Source organism: Furipterus horrens, unplaced genomic scaffold (genome assembly GCF_987537825.1).
Source record: "Furipterus horrens unplaced genomic scaffold, mFurHor1.1.pri manual_scaffold_8, whole genome shotgun sequence".
Classification (NCBI taxonomy): Eukaryota; Metazoa; Chordata; class Mammalia; order Chiroptera; family Furipteridae; genus Furipterus; species Furipterus horrens.
This window is the reverse complement of record NW_028327178.1, coordinates 40,398,800-40,424,367: the sequence shown is the minus strand read 5'-3', so window position 1 is coordinate 40,424,367 and position 25,568 is coordinate 40,398,800. Positions and strand designations below refer to the sequence as shown.

Below are 25,568 nucleotides of genomic sequence, written 5' to 3'. Positions count from 1 at the left end.
TGAAAAACCAACTGGTTCTTTAACCCAGGCTGTGGTCATTTGGTGCCTATGGTAAAATATTCAAATGCTCACTTACCTTGCTACACTAAACACAGACAAATATAAACATACCAATTCTAAGACATAGCTGCAGTTCTTTTAAAATTTAAGTTGTTTAAATAAATAATTTTAAAGAGAGAGAAATATATACACAGAGAATTATGCCAGTATGTTACTGTGGTTGACTATGGGTACTACTGATTAATGATAAGCTGATCCTTCTTCACACTTCTCTATACTTGTGAAGATTTTTATAGTGAGAAGCTATGCCTTAATATTCTGGTGGGGAAAGATAAAATACAAAACAGAACCCAAAAGATTACATGTGGAAAAATAACTAGAAGGAAAAACCACCAAAAATGCTAAATAGTAGTTATCTCCAGATGATGTGATAGTGGTTGAACTTTTTTCCTTTTGTTTTTCTTACTTCTAATTTTATACAATAAACATGAATTACTTTAGTGGAAAACAACAACAACAAACCATTAGACTTCTAAAACTTCCATATTAAAAGTATTAACACTGCATTGACTTCAGTTGTATTGCCTTTAGCTTTTATGTCTAATCCTTTCTGTTAAACAACTTTTTTCCCAGAGTCCCTTCTATCTGCCCCAGTTTCACAGATCCCATTAACTGGAATTTTACAACCTCGACCCATTCCTGCAGGAGAAACTGTGATTGTTCCTGAAAACCTGCTGAGTAACTCAGGAGTTAGACCAGTAATTCTGATAGGTAAGACAAAGGAATTTCAAATGGCCTGTGTCCTCTGGAATCTAGGGATGTTTCTCCATTGCCTTGTTTGTGTGTTTATTCATCTATTCATGATTATATTTATTTATCCAAATATTGATTCTTTCAGCTTTTATTGGTCAGCTCCATGCTACACTAAACATGTGACTATAAGTTCGGAATAAGACCAAGTCTTTTGGCCCACAAGGAGCACTGTTTGTGAGGGAGTCTGTCATGTAAATAACAATTACAACACTGATACTTGAGCTGGTAGAGGTTCACAACCAAGAACTACAAGAGCCCAGAGGAAAGAGAGCTTAACTCTGCCTGAAGGAGGATCTGAGCTAGATCTTGAAAAGTGAGCAAGAGTGGAAAAAATAGGGAAGTGGACATTTCAGTCAAAGGGAGCCAAACCACAGAGAAAAGAAACAAGCTAAGCCAGCTAATAGGCCCCACTCAAAATAACTAAGAGGTCCCAGAGTGGCAGATCTGAACTATGGGAAGCATTTGTGAATCAGTATCTTTAAGCAGTCTGAGTCTTCCCAAGCTGTCTGTAAGTGGAGATGTAGAAATCTAGGGGTCCCTAGGTTCCAAGACTAATTTAGTACCTTTCATACCCACTCAAGAGCCCCCTCATTTGGGGACTTATTCCGACCAGAAGGAGACTGTCTGCTTTACTTTGGGACTTAACAGATAGGGTGTTTAAGACGCACTAGGTCTTTAGAGTATGACTATGTGAAGTGTTATCTGTTTCTTGCCATTGGCTTGAGCCTACTGACATGAATGGTCAGGTGTCAAGCCTTGTACTTTATCAGGCTTCCCTATCCATTGATCTTAGACCTGTAGCCAATGGAGGAAATCCTAGTTATTTAAATTCCATATGTCAGGAGGTTCTTATTGAGCATCTGAGTTGCATACATAGTGCAACTAAGCCTTGGAAAGATAACGTAGAACATGGGGACACTTTGGTGTCTGCCTTTTAGAAAAACTCATAGAGGGATTGTCCTCCCAACCATACCACCAAAACAGGGTATATTTTAAACATGTTTTTGTGCTATCTGCTTCTAAGATAATTTGAGGCTTTTATTAACATTAGAAAGAGAACATAAAAATAGCTAAGAAAGCAAAAGGAGTGGAACCTCCAAAGACCTGTGACTGGTGAAATGTTGTTCTTGATCAATGAGTTTAGCGTTAAAAGTTTTTAAACTTTCAGGAAATGAAACATGTTATTATAGTTTTTTTCTTTCTTTTCTGACGTATCTGAAAGCAAGCATGATCAGGAATTTTATGGGGAAATTTTTATTATTGCTGTTTTACAAAAGATACAGAGACATTTTGCAAACTCTCATCAATCCTCCATGACAGAGATATAATATTGACATCTTCTTTCTGTGGAAAACAGTAATAGTATAATTTTTTAGTATTTTGCTTCCTGTTCATCTGATGTAAAATAAGGGAAGAATTTGGAGCATCTGAGTGAATTCCCTGGGATTGCTGTATTTGAGTGATTTGTATGGTAACCATCTCAGACAGCAGCGACCTTTGTTACGTATTTTTTATCCTAGTTGAGCAAGTGTACCTGATTAGACCTCAGGATGAAATATTGAACTTTATTGACCTGCTTCTATTGGGGCAGGCTATGGCACTTTACCCTACTTCTATGGAAATGTTGGTGACATTGTTGTGAGTCCTCTGCTGGTGAATTGCTACAAGATTCCACAACTGGAAAACAAAGATTTGGAACAATTAGGGTTGACTGGCAGCCAACTCCTGAGTGTGGAAAATATGATTCTTCTGACAATACAGTATCTTGTGCGGCTGGGTAAGTTATTTTCAAGAATCATTTGATGGTGATAATTTTTATTCATTTTCATAACATACTTTTTTCCCTTTTTTTCTCCACTTTTTCACATGCATCCATCTATTACTAACTTTCCCTTTCATTTCTAATCTTCCTTTCCTTCAGTTCTCTGTGACTTTCCCTTTCCTCTCCTTCATTTCTTTTCTACTCATTTCATTCTCTTTCTACCGCTTGCTTATTTCCTTTTTCTTTTTTTCCCCATTTCATTTAGCATACCTTACTTTGATTCTTTGAGCCCTAGAAGAGATAAATTGCTCCACCTAGTGTCCAGTCTCATGATGGACCTAAGGTCTCTAAAGTTGTTTTGTTTTGTTTTCAGATTTTATTTATTTACTTTTAGAGAGAGGGGAAGGGAGGGAGAAAGGCAGAGAAACATCAGTGTGTGGTTACCTCTTGCATGCCCCCAACTGGGGATCTGGCCTGCAACCCAGGCATGTGCCCTTACTGGGAATCGAACCAGCAACCCCTTGGTTTGCAGGCCAGCACTCAGTCCACTGAGCCATATGAGCAACGGCGGTCTCCAAAGTATTTAATGACTGAACCTCAGGGCTGTGCCATGGGCACCCCTCCTTGGGCAAGTCACCTTTCTGAAAGTGCAGTTACCATATAGAATGCAAATGTAGCCATTGACAATTATTTTTTCAGTTTTCTACTTAGCCTTTTTACCTTGTTTATCCACTGTCCCTACATCCATTTTTCTTTTCTTCTCAAGCTATATCTCTTTGATGTAGTCCCATAATGATTTCCTTCATTGTGGTAGTCCCATAATGCTTTCCTTCACTGAGGTAGTAACTAGACCTCCTTAGAAGCCTCTAAACTTTAGGGTAAGGTGGATACATAGGTCATGAACCCATCACTTCCTCTATTTGATATTACCTCTCAGCCCCACAGGGGGTGTATGCAGGTGCTTTGACAATACTATAGTGATTCAGCATCATTTACATTGCAATGTCCTTTATTTTGCAAACTGCAGTAGGTCATCTAATATGCAGCCTAATTATACACTCACTCTAGGACTTAAAGCCACTGATTTACTTAGGAAGATGTTCAAGATGTAAATTTACACCTAAAAATTTTTATATGCACTCGTCTGAATTTTTCACATGTTTTGATATTGAATAATAAAAACACTGGGCTAAACAATGTTAAGAAAGAAAAAAGAAAGAAAGAAAGAAAGAAAGAAAGAAAGAAAGAAAGAAAGAAAGAAAGAAAGAAAGAAAGAAAGAAAGAAAGAAAGAAAGAAAGAAAGAAAGAAGAAAGAAGGAAGGAAGGAAGGAAGGAAGGAAGGAAGGAAGGAAGGAAGGAAAGAAAAAGAAAGAAGAAGGAAGGAAGGAAGGAAGGAAGGAAGGAAGGAAGGAAGGACGGAAGGAAGGGAGGGAGAGAGTGAAAGAGAGGGAGAGAGAGAGAGAGGAAAGAAAGAAAGCAGGCCAAAATCAGTCTTTGGAGCATCAGCTAGCATCTGTGACTGTAACTGTTGGTGCAATAGAGCCCAAAGACCTGCTTTGACATGGGATCTACTTTTGCAGAGGCGTTTGAAACTTGCAAGACTTCAGATATCTCATGAGCCACTTTCATGATAAACCTAGGACATGTAAATCATGCTTATTAGTGGGTAATAAAATTATAAAAACCACCTATGTGTGCAGCTCATGTGATGTCATAATTTTCATTTCTATGTTCAGACTTTGGACTATATTCCAAGACCTAAAATGAGCTTTAGATATATTCAGAGTCAGTAAAATAAAAACATATAGCAAATGCAAACCAAGGCAATCAGTGTAGCATTTTTTTTTTCAATCTTAATGACAGGTAAAAAATCAAAGTCCAAGTTAATCAAATGAACTGTCTTCACTTAAATAACTAAAAGCTCTTATCTTTAAAAATAGAAAAATCTCCATTCAATTAGATAAAATTCTTCTCTGCCCTGCAGGACCAGTTCTCTCTAGAGTTTTACTTGTGGCCAACTAATTATGTCTCTTAATGTGCAATGTGAATAGCTATTTCTTTTTTTAATCTAAATTTTGTATGTTGGGACATTGCTTCTCCTCCACAACTAACTCTTATGGAGTCACTGAAAAAATTTTTTTGCATTTGGAAAAAATCATATTTTCCCATATGCTGTAGAATATGCAGGTAGATAGACATTTTTTAAAAGTAAATCCAAATTCTAAAAGGACAGGTCTAAAAATTTGATGGTTCAATTACCTGGAGGTAACAAAAGAAGAAAAGCAAGTTTCTTCAGAAAGAACAGGCCTTTCAACTAGTCACTTTAAAAAACAAAAACAAGAAAAAACCTCTGTTATTTCACAATCTGAAAATCTTTTGAAGTAGATAATAAAATCAGCAAATCAGCAAATGCAGAGATTCTTGGATGGCTCTGAGTCTGTTGGAATCTTGTCTTTTCCTATTAAGTTAGTTCTATCTGAAAAGCCATCAGAACTGACGCCTGAGCTCAGCTGAGTTACTGGAAATCAGCACTTGAAGGAGCAAATTACTATTATCAAATTTGGGGAAAGTAAAGAAAAGGCTCCTGCAATTTAGCTGTAAAGGCTGAGGACAAAATGATGGGAGGTGATTGGAAGCAAGGCATTTTACTCTGAGAAGTCTCTTACCTCATTTAAACTGTAATACATTTTTCCATTTCCCAATTCCTAACAGTAATTCAGTCAAAATTCTATAAGAGTTCTTTTAAGGCCATGGAGAATGCTATGGACATGTTCAATGATTTTATTTTCCCAGAATGCCTTTATATTTGGAACTAATTACGCTGCCGAGAAGAACATGTTACTCAATCATGCTTTGGAGTGGGTCTTACGAACACACCTATTAACCAGGCCTTTGAGCCTTCAGGTTGTCTGGGAGAGGCAGTAGAGAAATTGGAGACAGTCAGAGCCATGTGCTTTTGAGCTGTCATTTTTTCTGATGCAAGAAAGCGTTAAGTAGATGACCACCTTCCCTTCATCTCATGCAGTCAGTGTGAATCTATCCACTTTTAATTCACCACCAAGTGTGTACCTAGAGACCACTAAGCATGAAGCTAGTTTGATAAAGCCAAAGGAAGATCAGATGTCCTGGTGGCTCCTAGATGATAAGACATCCACGTCCCTCTCACAAGTGACTGGGGAGGACATAAGAAACATCAGTACAGTGTCAGCATTGCAATTTTCTGGCCCTCTTCCCATATATAGAAGAGAAAAATCTGTCTGTTAGAATTTCACTCTCCTGTCTTCCTCTGGCCTCCAGCCAATCCTGGAAAAAATGTATAATATTTACTTTAATTTTTCTTATCCTAACAACATTACTAAACCTTTGTTTTCTTATTTTCCCAGAGAAGATGGGTAGGAGCCAGGGAGGCCATTTCAACTCCTATTAGAGGAAGGAAAGATCTCTGACTCACTCGAGGTGCCTCCTTCCCATATGGAAGTCCAGTCCCTTATCCCTGTATTCTTTCGCAAGGGGCTTTTAGTGCTGAGTTCTGAGACTATTGCTTGATCTCAGATCACAGACTCTGAGGAGCCTGTATCTGTTTACTGGAGCCTGAGTTACAAATCTCAGGTCTGCACAGGAAAAAAAAAAAGACTGAACAGTGGAAGTGAACATAGTTTTATTGGTTTTAATTTAAACTAAATGTAGGAATTCATTTGTGTCACATGGATGCCTAACATTGACTTGCTTGCTTTGCCCTAAAGACTGGTTGGGTTTCTAAAGAGAATAAGAGAAGCAAAATCCCCCTAATTCCAGAGGCCACAGGTCACAACCACAGCAGGGGGGAGAGGGCTATGTGCCATACTTAACTACCCATAATACTGGGAATAACCAGGCGATGAGAACATGCTCTAGCTGGGGAAAGTGTGAGGCTTCTTAACTATAAATTGGGAGTGAAAATAATTAAGCTTAATTTTCTTTTGGACAGTATTCTCAAAATTAGGTATCGAGGCAATACATGAAAATGTTTTATATAGTGTCTGTCAACCAAATGAGAAATGAGAGAAATCTAAGGTTGATTATAGTATACCAGTAGGTTAAATTCTTCATTAGTCATTAACCATTTTTCATCATGCCAAGTTTAATAAGCCAGACAGTATTCCACTTTTAGTGACCATCTCCTAAGGCATACAATGGAATTAATACTATGTCTCTGTACTACCTCTTTTAAAGATACCAAGATTAGAATAAAGGAGAACAGAAGCCTGAATTTTTTTTAAATATTGAGGCATAAAGAGAAGAGAGAAGGTAATTTCACAATGGAAAGTGGTTAGTAGGGGCTCTATACTTTTGGCCAGCACAGGAAAAAGCTTATTTGCCAGTTCAAGTATGTATGGTGGGCTTAGAAGGACTACACACTGATACGTGTCTTTCTTTTCTAGCTGTGATTTTTAAAAAATTCTAGCTGTAATTCTCTTCAATTTAGGTCCTGATCAGATACCTCTCAGGGAAGAATTTGAGCAAATTATGCTGAAAGCTATGCAGGAATTTACTCTGAGAGAGAGAGCCCTGCAGATGGGTGTTCAGTGTATACCAGTGTCCACAGGACAACTACCCTGGCTTGCTAGACTAATTGCCAGCGTATCTCAAGACTTGGTTCATGTGATTGTGACCCAAAACTCCTTGGCGGAGGGCATTTCAGAGACATTGAGGACTCTCAGTGAAATGAGACACTATCAAAGGCTACCAGATTATGTGGTGGCAATTTGTGCATCGAAAATAAGAGGAAATGAATTTTGTGTGGTAGTATTAGGTGAGTAATATTTCTTTTTTAAAAAAATCCATTTATTTAATCATTTGTTCATTTGAAAAATATCTATTGGGGGATTCATTAATCTATGGGTAAGTGCTCCCACTTGGGTTCTTCCTCCTAGTTTTAACTTTCCATTTCCTCCTCAGATCAGATTTTTGCAGCTCTTACTTTGGCTGGTGTCCTTGTCAGCTGGTTGTGGGAGCATTATTTCAAAGCATACCCTCGTAACAGATACCCTTGTCTCATGTAACTTCTGTCCCTTAAAAAGTTTTGGAAATGTTACCACTCTAGCATGTGATGAAGCCACTGCCACAGGTGGCCTAAGCCAGTTAATCAAACTTGCCAGGAACTTAGCTCATGTTTGTTCACCTCCTCACTGAAGAGGATAATGTTGACTATTAGTAAAAGGTTTAGAAAGTTAGTTCATTAAGAAATGTATTTTTGTTTTTGTGTTGATTTTCTATCAGGCACCATCCTGAGTCATCATTTGAAGTAAATTTTGCTTTTCTTCTTTAGTCAGTGGTTCTCAGCTCTTCTGTCAAAGAGGCCAAGCACCCTGACTTTGACAAAACCTTCCTGCCCATCTCTCTATGATATATGTCTCTTCCAGAAAGTGTAATACATTAGGTTGTTTTTCATCTTCATTTGTAAAATCAACTTAACAACATACGTTAATATTTTTGAGACAGATGTTCATTATAACCAAGCAAACACAATTTTTAAAGGTTTTCAGATTCCTCTTTAGTCTTTAAACACAAATATGGTATGTTTTCACAGTAAGAAATATAAGCCATGTCATCTTTTCCCTTGATCACCTAATATCACATTATAAACATTTTATGTTTAAAACTGTCATTTCAAATGCTGTTAATTTTTCATCTTTTGATCTCCCATAATTTTTTTAAACCAAGTCCTTATCATTCTATACTGTAGTTATTGCCAGTTTTTGCTGTTATAAATCACATCTCAGTGAACATTCACTCACTGGCCCATCATCTTTCCTCCTGTTCTTCAGGTCATCATCAGTCCAGAGCTCTGGCAGAGAGCATGCTCACCACAAGTGAGTTTTTAAAAGAAATAAGTTATGAGCTCATCACAGGAAAGGTCAGTTTCCTGGCATCGCATTTCAAAACCACATCGTTAGGTGAGTGGTTGTAGGACTCAGCCACATTGCCAACCCTGGCTGTGGGGTTTCTGAATTTTAATCTTTGCATGTCAAGGAGATAAATGTAGAGCCTAAGCTTGCCTGCTGAGCTCCCTTCATCCTTGCTTCATCTGAAATGGTTTATCCTCAGTATTTTGTTTCTGACACAGCAAAGGGGTCCAGAGGAAGATACAGGGGTACCAGAATGGGAGGCCTCAGCTCAGCCACTACTTTGTTGTCTGACCTTGGGTGAGAGTGTCTCTCCCCAGGTCTCAGTTTTTTAATATGTCAATTAGAGATACAATGATCCCATCCTGCCTGCTTTAGCATTATGGAGGTCAAGAGATTCAGCATATGAAAGTGTGTGAACTGTAAGCACAATATACAGGAGGGTAGCTCTGGCTATGGAGACTGCTGCAGGTATGTCCAGGTGTAAACTCAGGCATGAAAAGCTGGCAGACTGACAAATCTTGATCACAACCTAGCTTAACTGCCCTACTTGGAGACTGATGAAGACATCATTCTTTGTAATCTTCTTATCTCTGCTCTATTTTGTAATAGGTGATGACCTGGACAAGCTGCTAGAAAAAATGCAACAAAGAAGAGGAGACAGTGTTGTTACCCCTTTCAATGGAGGCCTTAATGAATATGTGTCAACTCAGGAGGCTGCTGCTATGATTCCCACGCAAAACCTGGGTAATGTCACCTCAGACCAAATGCAGGAAATCAGCCCTCAAGACAGACATTATAGAGGCTAAGTCATCCGTAGGGTTTGAGGGTCTCATCTTCAAATCGCAGACTATGAAAGGCTTTTCGTCATTATCTACATGACAAATCTGGCTCAAATTAAAAATAACTTCCAAGTAGCCTGGATCAAAGATCTTGTTCTTCATAAACATCTCCTAGAATGTAAATCAAAGTCAAACACTTTAAGCATTCTCTCTTTTTTCCTGGAAAGATTCCCGGGTCCTTGGTGTACTTTCTTTCCTTAGCTCCCCTAGCTGTGCCTAGAGAGCTGGGGGTGCTCATGAAGGCCTTTAAAGAACAGCTTGAAGTAGTCTAGACTGCAGTCTCTGCAGGGCTTCTGGCTCTCCATTCCCTCATTTACTCTTGGATGTGTAAAACATGCATAATCAGGGGTAGCGAGGCCTTCCTGGCAGATGGAACAGCTATAGCAAAAGATCATCTGCCCTGTCACAAGCTTCTGGGGTACAAAGGGGGATGGTGGGGCCAGGGGTGAGAAGGTCTTTCATTATATTGGATTCCTTTCAGTTCAGATCCTTTCCCCAATTCCCTGTTTGATAGGGATATCATAGGAAAGAATGGAAAAAAAGAACAGCAGAAAGCATAGATACAAAACAGATCCATATAAACTGCTGCCAACAGCCTTTTGGCCTCCACTTGATAGGAATGCATCATGTATGTATTAAGATTGCTTCAGCAATAGAAGTAGCAAGGCTTGGCATCAGTTTGGCCATAAAAACAAATGCAAATGTAGGCAATAAAACTTTTTGACTTCTGGACATTATTTGGTACTAAAGTGATCATTCAGATGATCTAAAATGTGTTTATACTGTCTTGAATTACTGACAAAGTTAGAATTTATAATTTCTCAAAGGACTTACAGATTCACACATACATATCCTTGATTCCTTGTTTAAGAAGCATTGCTTAAAGATTTTTTAGATTTCCTTGAACTTCAAAATGTGCTAAGTTAAATTCTACAAAGTTACGCCATTTTCTGTGGAAGCCCACACCCATCTAACCTGTGCAATGAAAAAAAGAATAACCTAATGATCAGAAGACAGACTTATTTTGATTGGTAATCTTTGTGGATCAGAAACTTTTGGGGTTACTATTAAAAGTGGCAGCTTTGGGCTTTTGTAGTGGGTTCTCTCTGCCAGGAGGGAGACCACCTGTATAAATCTTCACTTACTGTCAGGGTTCTGTGGTGGCTGAGGCATCATAAACTACAGTATTTCCTCACTTATCGCAGGTATTATGCCCCCACGATAGGTGAAAATCCACGAAGTAGGAACCTTACATTTATATTAGTATTTATATATATTTTAAATCTTTATAAACCCTTCCCATACACTTACAAACCATTACCAGTCCTTTATTAACCTTTCCCACACTTTTATAAACACTACTTATGTTCTTAAACATATTCTTCACCCTTAAACCTACGTAACTTTAAGAACATACATATACAGTACTGCAAAATCCCACGATATAGGGAAAAATCCATGATAAATAATGAAATTATAGTATTTTTAAAAATCCAGCGATACAGTGAGGCCACGATAAGTGAACCGCAATATAGAGAGGGACTACTGTACCATCTTTGTGTTGGCCATATCGCATTTGATTTTAAAGAATATTAATTAGCACCAGTTAATTGGGCCCTTGAGTGTGCCAGTCAGACTTCCACATGTGTTCCTGATAAAAAAAACAGCTGTTTAAAGAAGTATTGGATGTTGCCTATCCAGGCATTTAGCTGACTAAGCCTGTTCATTGTGTGCATCCACACATGCACATACAGGAAAGATTGATTGCTTGTTTATAACTTGTAATAAAAAGCTACTGACATACGGAGTACCAGGGCAATGTTTTTCTCATACGTCACCTACTGAGTGGCCAGCTGGCCATGTCGTGAATTGAGTCTCTTCAGATAGTACAGGCATCAGCACTAGAGTTGGCCACAATCACCTAGACCTGTCAGGTCACAAGTACTGGCAAAGTCAAGCATAAAAAGGTGAAGGTAGTGTCTCTGTGACCTACGTTATGCAGTCACAGGAAGTAGTATTTTAAATCATGTTGCAGTGGACTTGCTGGAGAGGAAATGTTTACTGTGGTGCCATCCAGAAAAGCTCAAAGGAACTCAGTATTGTTACCATTAGGACATTGCCTCCTTCCCTGAACTGGGTCTGGGCTGGGGCACCTGACCTGTGATGATAGTGCTAAAGAAAACTGGAAACTCCTTCCTCCTCTTTCCAAAGATGAGTCCTGGCTCCAGCTGAGAGAGTGTGGTCAGTCCCCCCACCAATTCCTGCGTGGGGGAGGGGTATTGATTAGTGATTTGTGAGACAATTGATTTTAAACTAATACATTTGTAAAATTATCACATCCACTCTTGAGCACATCCTTTCAGCCAAGTTTCCAGAGAAAGCAGGCAAATCTGTTAAAACGTAGTAGAGAGTGAAAATAGAAAGTGAGAACTCTTGGTGATAGAGTGTTACTTTGGGGTGTGTGTGTGTGTGTGTGTGTGTGTGTGTGTGTGTGTTTGGGCCCCATTATGGATTCACAGTGATCATCACAGAAGTGAATTAATCTTCTTTTTATGACTTTTTTATTTTAGATTTAGATAATGAAACCTTCCAAATTTATCAACCACAGCTTACAGTTGCCAGAAAACTCTTATCCCAGGTGTGTGCTATAGCAGACAGCGGCAGCCAGAGCCTGGACCTCGGCCACTTTAGCAAAGTGGACTTCATCATTATTGTCCCAAGATCAGAGGTTCTGGTCCAGCAAACTCTTCAACGGATTCGACAATCAGGTAAGATTGAACTTTTAAAGAGGACCCTACATAGATTCAGCTTTAGGTTCCGTCCTTTTTTGCAGTAATAAAAAGAGCACTTTAAATATTACTTAAATTTATCTGTAAGTTTCCCCTCGAACTATTCTGGCCTTTTCCCTCCTTGGTCAAAGATAAATTGATGTACATGTTTGCCTGATAGTGACATCAGTGGACTAGAAACTGGTCATTCTTTATGAAAAGAAATTTTCTCAAGGCAAGGATAGCCCAGCATGTGACAATGGGGTCTATGCCACCTGAACTCTTTCTATGACTCAGATGGGTCAAATACCCCTACGTGGATTCTTAGTAATTTAGCAACATTTTCAACTTAGAAACCAGAGCACCATCCTCCATGTCAACAATGAGAAGCCTCGTTAAAAAATAGTTGGAATTTCTCCTTATTACTTTAAGAGAATAAATATAAAGGAAAAATATTTTCCCAGAAAATATGAAAAGGTAGAGAGCAAAAATCTAGAAGTCTGTGGTAAATAATATCCCTTTCAAACATATAAACAAAGAAAATTTGCTTAGAATGATAAGAAGCAATAAAGAATTTAGAAAATTGGGACAGCAGAAAATTCTTGCCTTTGTAAACTAGGTTTGAAAAGGAAATCATAAATGTGAAGTTGTTTTTGAGTACCTCAGCTGGGGAAAACACATAGATACACATATACACAAAGATTTTAGTAGGAGAAGGAATCTTTTGCCACAGTAAAAAAAAAAAAATTATTTTCAATGTATTTGCAAACAGGTATAGGAAACAGAAGAATTCAGAAGAGCTTAAAGTGTAGGTTATGTTTCATGCCTATCATACAGTTTCTCCATAAACTTTAGTATGGATTCCCCTTCAGAGAGTCTGCGTGAACTACAGATTCTGCATTTTTAACAAGCTCCTAGGAGATGCCAGTGCTGCTGTTCAGAGGACCACACCTTGAGTAGCACAGCTCTGTAAGAAATCCTTTGTTGTTATCTCCATGGGCTAATTGAGCTGACTGTCTGTAGACTTTTCTGTCTTTAACACTGATGCATATAAAGTCCACATCTTCTGGAGGCCCAAATGCCTGGTAACAGTGCAGTCTTCTTTTAGCCTCTAAAATTCTGAGTTTCGAGTTACAAAATGACCTGTTGCCCTGTTACAAAAACTGTTGGATTGATTTATACGTGATTAGCCAGAGAAGATCTAACACCTTCTCTTGTAGTTCCCTCAGGAAGCAGAGTGAGTTCTAGGCTCCCTCAGCTACTGGCCATTTCTGCATTTTCTTTCTGCCCATTTCATGGAGGGAAATGGATGGGCTTTAGTCACACCAAGCATTGACCAGATGTTTTATTCTTATGGATTTTCCACTTTAATAATATGGAGTGAGTGCCTTCTCTTATAGGCATTTTACTTGTACCAAGTGGCATTTGTGGCTTTCCTGAGTTTGTGATCTGATATCCCAAATCGTGCTTGAGCAAACTCATCGCACCTATTTCACATGGTGAGGTCATCCATGGTCAGCAGCTGTGCTCTCTGCAGAGCCTTTTCCTGAAATAACCTTTTGATGATTTCACCTCTCTTGATAAATGCAAGACCTTAAATAAAACTGTACATTTTTGACAGGTGAAGAGGTTATATAGGTCTTTCCTTTTCCCTTCTCAGTGCCCTCAGATTTTTCTAAAGTGATTATTTAAGATTATCACTCCTCAGAAAGGCACCAGAATTTTACTAGTTACATAAGCATGGAATCTAGAAAATCAATGTTATGGATAGATTTGGAAAAGTCAAGGCAAAACATATTTTAAAAATTATTCACACCTGGCTTTGCATGCATACTGAAATTTTTCTGCCAAAACAACTACTTCTATGTATTTTTAAATAACTGTATTCATTTTATTGTAGAAAAACATAATTATAGTATTATTTACTTTGAAAAAATAAAAAAAAGTTAAAACATTTAAACATTTATAATCCCACCATTCAAGGATAACCACTGTTAAAATCTAGGTATTAGCAAATGACTTAATAGCTAGTGCTCCAGGCTTTCTTCTCTGCTTGTGTCTTTTTTTTCACTCACACTATAACATGTACATTTTCCCACATCCTGAAAAGCTTTTGTAAGCATCATTCTTAATGAATGCATAATATTTTATATAATAACGCCAGAATTTACTTGCTTTGACATGTAAATACCTTTATATTGTTGGAACACATAACAATTGATAGGAAGGACCATAAGAATATTAAGATGTAAAGAGGAATTATCCAGAGCAAACAGTTAGCAAGAGATTATATATTAAAACAACTCTGAAAACTAACAGCTGTAAAAACAGAAAGGATTCTCAAGAAATCATCTGACTCAGTTTTCTCATATTTTGCCACATGAATTGAGAAGAGCTTCATTTGCCTAAGGTCACAAAGGGCAGGACATTAGGGACAAGAACCATTTTTTCATCTCTGTTTGCCTAGTGCCTGAAAAGGTGCCTCTCTCAGGCCTGCCAGCAGGTGCTCAACTAACATTTGAATGAAGGGTTGAGGGAGGAGATGGAGGTTCCTTCCTCTTGCTCTCCATTTGCCTTTCCCTACAGTAAGTATTTCAGCAGCCAGCATGCCAGGAAAAGCACCAGGCAGACAGGAGCAGCCAGGGCATGCAGAAAGGCCACATCCTTGGCAGCCCTTGTGCGGCTGAAAGAAAAAGGTGAAAATAGAAACCATCACATTGCTGCAAACCGAGCACTAAGGCAAAGCACTTGATACCTCAACTACATTCTAATTAAGGAAAGGAGGCAGGGAGGAAAAGAAAATGTTATGAAAAGAATTTGAGGATAAAAAAGAAATGAAATGTGTTGAACATTTGTAAGTTTTCCTAAAATGGACTTGTGACTACTGGAGTGATCAGTGGAGAAGAAGCATAAAGAATCTTTAGACTATAGAAAATGCTTTTGTTTCAGTGTCATTTAAAAATTTTTCATGTTGTGGAATAATTCTTCTAATTCAGGAGACTATAAATTAGAATACTAAGTTCTATAAATTAGAATACTAAGGGGGTCGGTGCATTAAAAATGCAAGCTACGACTTCTGGTCAAGATGGAGGTGTAGAAGGACATGCTTTGTCTCCTTGCACAACCATAGAAAGAATTACAACCAGAACTCAAAAATAAATAACAACCAGAACTATCAAAAAATTGAGCTATATGGAGTCTCACAATCAAGAATTTAAAGAAGCCACATTCATCCAGATGAGTAGGAGAGGCAGAGTTGCAGAGACAGGGTGGAGAGGCAATGTGTCTAAGACAAGTGACGGTGGTGGCAGTGGCAGTGATGGTCCCACATTCACAGGAGGGATACCCTGGGAATGAGTGATGCCAGCCCCAGGCCAAACCACAAAGCCCAGGGTTACAGCACTGGGAAGATAAACCCCCATTGCCTCTGGCTATAAAAACCAGTGGGGGTTGGGGCGCAGAAGAAACTGCCAGATTTTCACCATTTAAAGGGCCCACATGGTCTTAAAAAATACAGAAACCAGACTTCTGGCCAAGATGGAGGCATAGACAGACATGCTGCATCTCCCTCCACAACTAAGAAGGAATACAACTACCTCAAAACTAGAAATAACCAGAAGTTCCAGAAAATAAAGCTGCATGGAAGTCCAACAAACAAAGATATAAAGAAGAAATACTCATCCAGACAGGTAGGAGAGGCGGAGCCGGGGCAGAGAGGACCTAGTGTGGTGGTTGCAGCAGCGGTGGCAGCACCAGGTTGGTAGAAAACACAGTTACACATTTTAAAAAGTCAGGAGGGACACCTGGGGGGAGCATACCCAGCTCCTCACCAGACTGCGCAGCTCATGGTCCCAGCACTGGGGAAAATCAAGCCTCATTGCTTCTGACTGTGCAAACCAGTGGCGACTGGTGTGGGGGCAGAAACTGCCAGTCTCTCAGCAGAGTCTGCTTGTTTAAAGGACCCCCACAGTCCTAGAACATCCACAGACCCACCCACTCTGGGAACGACAGCCAGGGCAACAGCTAGAGGGGCACCAGTCCCATATGGAAGTGTGAGAAGTGCCTGGAAAAGGGGCGAGTGCTGGGCAAGCAGCATTGTTCCCTCTCAGACCCCTCCCCCACATACAGCGCCACAACGTGGTGAAACAGGTCGCCCTAAGGCTCCACCCCTGACAACGTAACAGGAGTGACAGCTCTACCTAAGACAGAGGCAAACAAACACAGGAGCCTGTCAAGATGAGGAGAGAGAGAACTATTACCCAAAAAAGGGAAGGGATCAAGGTTCGAATGGGAGAACTAAGTGATGAGAAGATAGCTAACCTAACAAATGAAGGGAGAGCCAGCCTAACAGACTCAGAGTTCAAAACACTGGTGATAAAGATGCTCACGGACTTGACAGATATGCTTAAGTATGGAAAATGCATAAGGGAAGAAGTGAAGGCTATCCTAAATGAAACGAAGGAAAATCCACACAAAACCAATGGTGAAGGGAAGGAAACCGGGTTTCAAATCAATGATTTGGAACATAAGGAAGAAAAAAACAGTCAACCAGTACAGAATGAGGAAACAAGAATTGAAAAAAATGAGGAGAGGCTTAGGAACCTCTGGGACAACTTTAAATGTGCCAACATCCGAATCGTTGGGGTGCCAAAAGAAGAGGAAGAGCAAGAAATTGAAAACTTTCGTGAAAAAATAATGGAGGAAAACTTTCCAAATTTTGTGAAGGAAATAGACATACAGGTCCAGGAAGCACAGAGAGTCCAGGCAAGCTGTACTCAGAGGGGACCACACCAAGACACATCATGATTAAAATGCCAAAAATGAATGATAAAGAGAGAATCCTAAAAGCGGCAAGAGAGAAGCGGAGAGTTGCTTACAAAGGGGTGCCTATAAGACTGTCAGCTGATTTCTCAAAAGAAACTTTGCAGGCAAGAAGGGACTGGCAAGAAGTATTCAATGTGATGAAAAGCAAGGCCCTACAACCAAGATTACTCTATCCAGCAAAGCTATAATTTAGAATGGAAGGGCAGATGAAGTGCTTCCCAGACAAGATAAAGCTAAAAGAGTTCATCATCACCAAGGCATTATTATATGAAAAGTCAAAGGGACTTACTTAAGAAAAAGAAGATCAAAACTATGAACACTAAAATGACAACAAACTCACAACTATCAACAACTGAATCTAAAAAAATAAAAACAAAATCCAACTAAGCAAACCAGAATAGGAGCAGAATTACAGGTATGGGAATCATTTGGGGCGTTATCAGTTGGGAGGGGAAGAGGGAGAAATGGGGAAATAGTGCAGGGATTAAGAAGCATAATTGGTTGGTACAAAATAGACAGGGGGAAGTTAAGAATAATATAGGAAAGGGTGAAGCCAAAGATCTTATATGCACAACCCATGAACATGAACTAAGGGGGGTGGATTGCTGGAGGGAAAGGCGGGTACTGGGCAGAGGGGAGCAAAGGGGGAAAAATTGGAACTACTGTAACAACATAATAAAAAAAAATTTTTTTTAATGCAAAAACCCCAGGGCAGAAACTGGAAGGGTGCTAATCACATACGGGAAGTGAGTGAAATGACTGGAAATGGGCAAGTGCTGGGCAAATCACCAGAAGCCAGACAGTGGCATTGTCCCCTCTCAGAACCCCCCACCACAAACAGAGCCACAAAGCTATGAAGTGGGTGGTCCTAACCTAGCAATTACCTAAGGCTCCACTCCACACAGTTACAGGTGCCCTTGTTATGTAGGCCGTACTACTAAGCGAGTGAAAGCAGCTTGACCTAATGCACAGAACCAAGCACAGGGAGGCTGCCAAATTGAAGAGGCAAGGAAATATGACCCAAATGAAAGAACAAAACAAAACTTTAGAATTGTACTAAATGAAATGGAGATAGTCAACCTATCAGATGCAGAATTCAAAACATTAGTGATAAACTTGCTCAGAGAATTCATAGAGTATGGCAAAAAAATAAAGGAAGAAATGAAGGTTACACAAAGTGAAATGAAGAAAAATATACAGGGAATCAATGGTGAAGGAAAGGAATCAGGATTCAAATCAACAATTTGGAACAAAAGGAAGAAATAAACGTTCAATCAAAACAGAAAGAAGAAACAAGAATGAAAAAAAAAAACCACACACACACAGAAAAAAAATGAGGAGAGACTTAGGAACCCCTGGGACAACTTTAAACATACCAACATCTGAATCATAGGGGTGCCAGAAGAAGAAGAGGAAAAGCAAGAAATTGAAAACTTATTTGAAAAAATAATAAAAGAAAACATCCCTAATTTGGGAAAGGAAATAGACATACAAGTCCAGGAAGCACAGAGAGTCCCAAACAAACTAGACCCAAAGAGTACCATACCAAGACACATCATAATTAAAATGCCAAAGGTTAAAGATAAAGAGAGAATCTTAACAGCAGCAAGAGAAAAGCAGAGAGTTACCTATAAAGGAGTTCCCATAAGACTATCAGCTGATTTCTCGAAAGAAACTCTGCAGGCAAGAAGGGGCTGGTAAGATGTATTCAAAGTGCTGAAAAACAAGGACCTGCAACCAAGATTGCTCTGTCCAGCAGAGCTACCATTTAGAATGGAAGGGCAGATAAAGTGCTTCCCAGACAAGGTAAAACTAAAGGAGTTCATCACTCCAAGCCATTATTACATGAAATGTTAAAGGAACTTAATTTAAGAAAAAGAAGGTCAAAACTATGAACAGTAGAATGACAACAAATTCATAACTACCAACAACTGAATCTAAAAAACAAAAACAAACTAAGCAAACAACCAGAACAGGAGCAGAATCATAGGTATGAAGATCATTTGGAGGGTTATCAGCTGGGAAGGGGGAGGGGAAGAATGAGGAAATGGTGCAGGGATTAAGAAGCATAATTAGTAGGAACAAAATAGACAGGTGATGTTAAGAATAGTATAGGAAAGGGAAAAGCCGAAGAACTTACATGCATGACCCATGGACATGAACTAAGGAGGGGATTGTTGGAGGGAAGGGGATTGTTGGGTAGAAGGGTGCTAAGGGGGGAAAATTGGGACAACTGTAACATAAAAATATAAAAAATAAATAAATAAAAATGCAAGCTACTTTCAATTTAAGGTGGGTGGGATTAAAATAGGAGTATTACTGACTGTTCACACTTTCCTCCTTCCTGCTTTTAAAATGGTGGCGATGGGAGCACCCCGCAAATGGGAGTTGATCTGGCAGTATCTAGTCAAAGAAGCTTTATCATGCTCCGGGAATGACACAAATTTGACACCTTAACACATGCCTAATTATAAAATAACCAGAGAGACATTTTCATCTGCTGATAGGTAGATTATTCTATCCAAATGGAAGTAAGGAAGTTCCAAGGTGGTGGTAGAGGTTAGAAGGGGAGTGAAAACATAGAGGAAGGCATTTTCACATTCTAAAATATATTTTTCTTGGTCTTGTCAACTTTATACCTCCTTGTCAGTCACCTAAAGTTTAAGCAGTATTTATTGGTCAGGGACAAAGGTGTCAGGAAAGGGATCCCAGGGAAGAAAGGGCTAGGAACCCACTCTGTCCTGAGGTGAAATAAGGAAACACCAGAGATTCCTTGTGCAGATATAACTGAAGAAGTACCTAAAGTTAGCATTCTTAAAGTCATTTTCAACTAAGTAGTTAGCTACCCAGTGCCCAACTCTGGTTTATAGAAGATGTTGGCACCTGGCTCACAGTCTTCTCTGATTCCCAATCTGCCTCCATCCGAAGGTACCTTCTGTCCAGTTGGACAACCAATATTAACCAGCCAATATCCTAGCTTCTCAGTACCATACTCTCCTCATCCTCAGACACCCTTACCTGCATTCCTCCTCAGTTATCTGCTCCCTAGTCATATCCAGACCTGGCTGGGTCCTGGATTCTTAATGCTAATATCCCCAGTGTCAGACTCCTTTTCTACATACATTGAAGGGAGGGGCAGGAATCAGTCTTTCCGGCTGATGCCATCATAAATTCTTTTTTGGTTCTTTAGCTGGATCTCTTCTGCATTCTCCACAGTGGCTATTGCAGACTCTTGTCATTCACTCAAACTTCCGATATCATCCTTCTCTCTTAGCAAATGACCATGCCACCAACTCCCGTCCTCCCCCACCCTAATGGAAGAAAACTTCAGATAACTGTGTACAAATCCAATCTTTGTCCTTTCTGTCTTGATTGGTGAAAGAACCATCCTCCTCTATTTCAGTGTAATTCTCCCACCTTGTTCTAAATGCCACTTCTCCTTCTCAGGAACTTGCTATAATTTCTTCTCCCATTGTCACCTTCTACTTATTTCTGTCCTGGGGCTCATTCCATCTGTTTAAACTGGCCCCACTGCCTGGAAGACAAAACAAGCCTCTCTCAATCCTATCTAACCCTCCAGCTCATCCTCCCCTAGTTGATTGCCAAATGTATTGAGAAAGTTGCCTGTTGTTAGTTATCTCCATTTCCTTGCTTCCCAGTAGCTCCTCAGTACCCTGGAAACTGGCCTCCACTTCCTACCCCCACCCTTATAGGACTCTCATCAATGCTACCAATGACCTTTTCTGTCCCCCTCTGAACTCTTTACAACACAGGTCACCTCTACTCCTTCCCTGCAGTGTCTTCAGCTTCTAAGACACACTCTTTCTCAGCCTTTCTTCTCAGCTCTGTTCCAGTGCTCCTCTGTACCCCGTGGTTCTCCTGCCATGGTGCTCAGCACTGTGCTGTGGCTATGTGTTAATTAATGCTCTTTCCCTTCAACTAGAAAGTAGAAGATTCAGAAGAGATCTCTGTCTCATCTATGACAGCAGACACTTAATATTTATTGAACTAAGTTTTGTACAACATTTTGTTGAATTGAATTTTAAGTTAAAATCTATTTAAAAGGAAAACAGAAGTAATATTTAAGATTTTGTAGTCCTCTGGCAAAAACATATTAAGTCATCTACTTTAGCCAAGAGTAGAGACCTTAGATACATATCAGGTGTATCTGTCAGTCAAACAGGACTTTGAAGTTGCATAAGTGTGTTCAGAATGCTGTTCTGTGAAGGTCTAGTGCTACTTCTCTCCTTGACCCAACCAAACAGCACAGGAGTACACAAACCTACAAATACAGGTCTCACCAGACCCAGATTAAAAACTCCCCTTTTGGAAAGACAGAGGAGAGCCAGCTGAGCCACCAGAAGACAAAGGGATCACCAGTGCAATGGGCACGGAATGTGATTAGCAGGAATTTTAACCAGCCTTTTCAATTTCCAGGTTATTTATTTGCTGAAAAGAGATTGCCAGAGTGAAATAATAGCTGTTGTTATCATAATGCTTAAAAAAAACTTAGCATGCTCTAATGGTTTAATATTTTCTTGATTTTCATACCCTTTCAAGCATTAGAATATATTTTTTACATAACACACCTTTGGGGAAATTAATTCAATCCACAGAGGAGATTAACAGCTGAAACTGAGTGTTTTATTTTCTTTAGGATATCTTCTTGATTAGAAGAACAAGAAATAAAAATTAGAGATAAACATTTAGAAATAAAATTCTTTATTTAAAAAAAATCAACAGATAAGAACATTCAGCTTAGACTACATTGTTGTCTCCAAATAAACAGGCAGGGTAGTGAGACATTGAGATGAGTAATGGATCACCTTTAATGATACCTGGACATTTTGGATTTCTTTGATCATTATAGGTTTTACTTGCTATCAGGACCCATTAACTCCTTCTAGTGATGGGTTCTGTCCACTCAATTGGACTTTTGATCTTTGTGGAAAAGCCTTAACACTAGTGCTCACGAGGTATTGTGGACTTCATGTGTGTTCTTGTTTTTATTCCCCTTCAAGTCCCTTAGATGTTTGAAACATTGCTGTTTTTCTTTTGAAGTTCTTAGAGGAATGGCCTCAGACGACAGGATGTTGTTTTTCTTGAATCTTATAAAGGGCTAAGGCTTAAGTTTTCCTGAAGTCCATCTAGATTCTGTAGCGTTCAGTAAGGAAAATGGGACACAAGGGGCTACACTTGATCTGCTTGGAGTCTTTGGCTGTCCAAGAAGGTTCTCTCCAGGGACATTTCGAGTTGGTTATTCTTGTGGAAGATATCCATGACCAGGGCACCTCCTGTGTCAGCTCTCCAGATTGAGATTAAGCACCTTGAGGTAGCGCAGTAATTCCCAACTACTATGGGCTCTGTTCTAGATCTCAGTGAGTTGCAAAATGTCATAAAAAAAGAGGTACTATTGCCTCCTAAGTTCCGACTCAGATCAAAAGTAAGGTTTAGTATTCAGTTAGACATGGCCTTCAATGTCTTCGTGCTGCTATCAGTACCCCAGGTGGAAACTGCTAAAGCCCAATTTTTATTGAGTTGGAAAAATGTGACATATTTGCTCATAATTTATTAGAATATAAACTTTTCTTTAATCCTATAGAACTCTGAGAAACAAATTATGAAGAAGACAAAAAGTAACCTTAGATAAGCCATTTCACAGCACTTCTGACTATTTCAGATTACACACTTCTGTGCATATTTTTGAAAAATAAATGAAACATGAAAACTAAACAAGAAACTAATGAAAAAGCTTTTCTGTATGGGGTGGAAGAGATGGGGATGGTCTGAGTATAACTTTTTGTATAGTTTTGACTTTTGATCCTTATAAATGAGTTTCATATTCAAAAAATTAAATTAAAATGAAGGGAAAACTTAATATTGAATGCAAACAGAAATAAATGAACCTAATTCTATATTAAGTTGATAACCACACACCAAAAAAATTAATTCAGGTATTTTTGGAATACAGCTTCTTATTGTATAATCTCAATGTGGTTTATCCTAAGGGCAAAAAGAATTGCAAATAAAACTTGAATTTTAATCGTCATGTTATTGGGAGTGGTATTAATGATTTTAAAACTTTTGAGTATTTCATAGGATGTAGCAAATGGATAAATATTTTAATGTTGTTGGACAGCAGAGTTTTCACATGAAAGAAAGGTGCCTCAAATATAGAATGGGGAAAAATAAGGAATATTCCTTGTAGATTTATATTGGAGATAGAAGTATGAACTCATAACTTGGAAAAATTAAATGTTTAATTAATTTAATTTAATTAATACATCTGTCACAGTGATATTTCAGTATCAATGTGAAGATTTAGCATCTGAATCTTGGCTTATAAATATCATTCCTGATTGTCCTAACTCTGAGGTGGAATATATTGTTCTAGAAAGTGAGGATGTACTCAAAGATTGATAGAGACATTTCAAAAGGACATTAACAGCCTGTTTGAAGGGGATTTTATTGGCCAAATTTGGTAATTTGGGGTATCCAAAGGAATGATGGCAATAGATTATAACCTATTGAACCATGAGTCCATTGTACTCGTCGTCGGCAGCCGTCCGTCTCGAGAGACGATGGTGTAGCTTCTTAAGAGTCTATCTGCACCGCCGAGAATGGCTGTGCAGTCCGACTCGGGAGTGACACGGTATCTGTCTCCTCCCGTGTTGAATCGACATCTTGCGATGACGCTGAAGCTACAGAGCCTGGGCAGGGTAATATGGAGGGTCTGCTGTTGCCCATGCAGCAGACCCCCCCTCTCTTCGCAGCTGAAGGATCCAAGGGAAAGACGGAGTCAATACAGCTTGGCTTCAGGTGCGCCGCAGGAGTTGCCGGTGTTGACTACAACGTCAAACCGCCTTAGGGACTCCGGCTCCGGATTTTCTGTCAGGGTTTACTCCCTTAGCCTTTCCCCTGAAGAGGTATGCCGCAAGGCAGCGGAGGTTTTTTGGAGTCAGAGTTTTCCTTCTCTGAGTCCATTGTACTACTAAAGAAATAAAAGGGGCAGGAAGGATCCAAGATGGCAGAGGAGTAAGTGGAAGTTACACTAACCTCCTCCCAGGACCAATCTGGACTTACAAGTTAATTGTGGGGAAAAGGGGTAGGAGACGTAGGGGTTGGGGGACAAGCTTTTCTTTACAAAAGAGTGCTACCTAATAAATGTAGGAAACTGACAGAATTAGAGAATCCCTAGTTTGTAATACCAATGTAATTATTGATTCTGACAGGTATTATTAATGGATACTAAAACCATTGGGTAAAATGTCATTTGGGAACAAATTTTCACACAGTCCCAAAGTATCATACACATATTAAAAATTACCAAAAGCAAAAAGCATCTTTAGAGTGGAGAGATCTGGCAGTAGATACCACCATAACCAATAATCCAACTTTGCCATCTCCACTTATGGGGCAAGTTGACATTATGAGCAAAGGGTAGTACACAATGAGGTATAATTGCCAAAAACATTTAACTTCAGTCTAATAACAAGGACACGCCCGGAAAAATTCAGATTCTATGGCATTCTACAAAACAGCCTGCATTTTAAAAAAGAAATCAATGAAAAAAACTAAAAGAAAAAAGGCAGGGGTGCTGTTTTAATTATGGAGAATAATGAAACATGATAATCAAGTGCTGTGGTTAATTATTGATTAGATACTAGACCTAAAGATAAAAAATAAAAAACACAACTCTGGGACAATTATTAAAACTCAAATGTGAGTTGTATATTAGGCAACATTATAATGACTTTAGTTACTAATGACAGACATTTGTAGTTTTTCACTGTTTCAAACAGTGCTGGTACACATATACAAAAGTTTCTCTGGGAGTAGAATTGTTGGAACATAGATTATGTATTTTTTCAACTTTACTAAATAATGTTAACTTTTTTGTACTTTTTCAACTTGACTAAATAATGCTAAATTATTTTCCTGAGGTGATTATATTTACATCCTCATCAACAATGTGTGTGTTTTAGTTGCAAATATTTGATATGGTCATGCTTCTTTTAAAATTTTTTATTTTAGATCTATAGAAAAGTCAAAATATATAATTAAGAAACGATTTCCACTTATAATGGCATGAAAAAGAATAAAATAGGGATATATTTGACAAAAGAAGTGTAAAACTTACACTCTGAAAACTAGAAAGCATTGTTGAAAAAGTTAAGGAAGAGAAGATCTTAATAAATGGAAAGACATTGTATGTTCATGATTGGAAGACTAATTAATATTTTAAGACAGCAGTATTCCCCAAAGTGACCTACAGATTCAATGCATTCCCTCTCAAAAGCCCAGCTGGCTACTTTGCAGAAATTGACAAGCTGATCCCTAAAATTCATATGGAAATTGAAGGGATCCAGACTACTCAAAAAAATATTGAAAAAGAAGAACAAAGTTATAAGACTCTCACTTTCCCATTTTAAAGCTTTATACAAAACTATATTTATCATAGCAGTATGGTACTAGCATAAAAACAGACCTATAGATCAAGGGATAAAATTGAGGAAGTCTGGAAATAAATCCTCCTATTTATGACCAACTGAATTTTGCAGGTTCCAAGACTATTCAATAGGGGAAAGAATAATCTTTATAACAAATGGTTAGGGGGCAACTGGATATCCACATGCAAAAGAATGAAGTTGAATCCCTACCTCACAAACAAGAA

The 25,568-nt window shown here is 38.8% G+C and overlaps 1 protein-coding gene across 1 annotated transcript in view; it reads left to right on the top strand.

Moving 5' to 3' along the window:
* The window catches only part of GREB1L (GREB1 like retinoic acid receptor coactivator), a 289,176-nt gene that overhangs the window by 208,231 nt on the left and 55,377 nt on the right, over window positions 1-25,568 (top strand). The window contains exons 13-18 of the mRNA XM_090285750.1: window positions 634-771; window positions 2,405-2,590; window positions 7,041-7,367; window positions 8,383-8,511; window positions 9,073-9,207; window positions 11,873-12,070. Coding sequence (XP_090141876.1) covers window positions 634-771; window positions 2,405-2,590; window positions 7,041-7,367; window positions 8,383-8,511; window positions 9,073-9,207; window positions 11,873-12,070 — 1,113 coding nt within the window. The remainder of the gene's footprint in view (window positions 1-633; window positions 772-2,404; window positions 2,591-7,040; window positions 7,368-8,382; window positions 8,512-9,072; window positions 9,208-11,872; window positions 12,071-25,568) is intronic.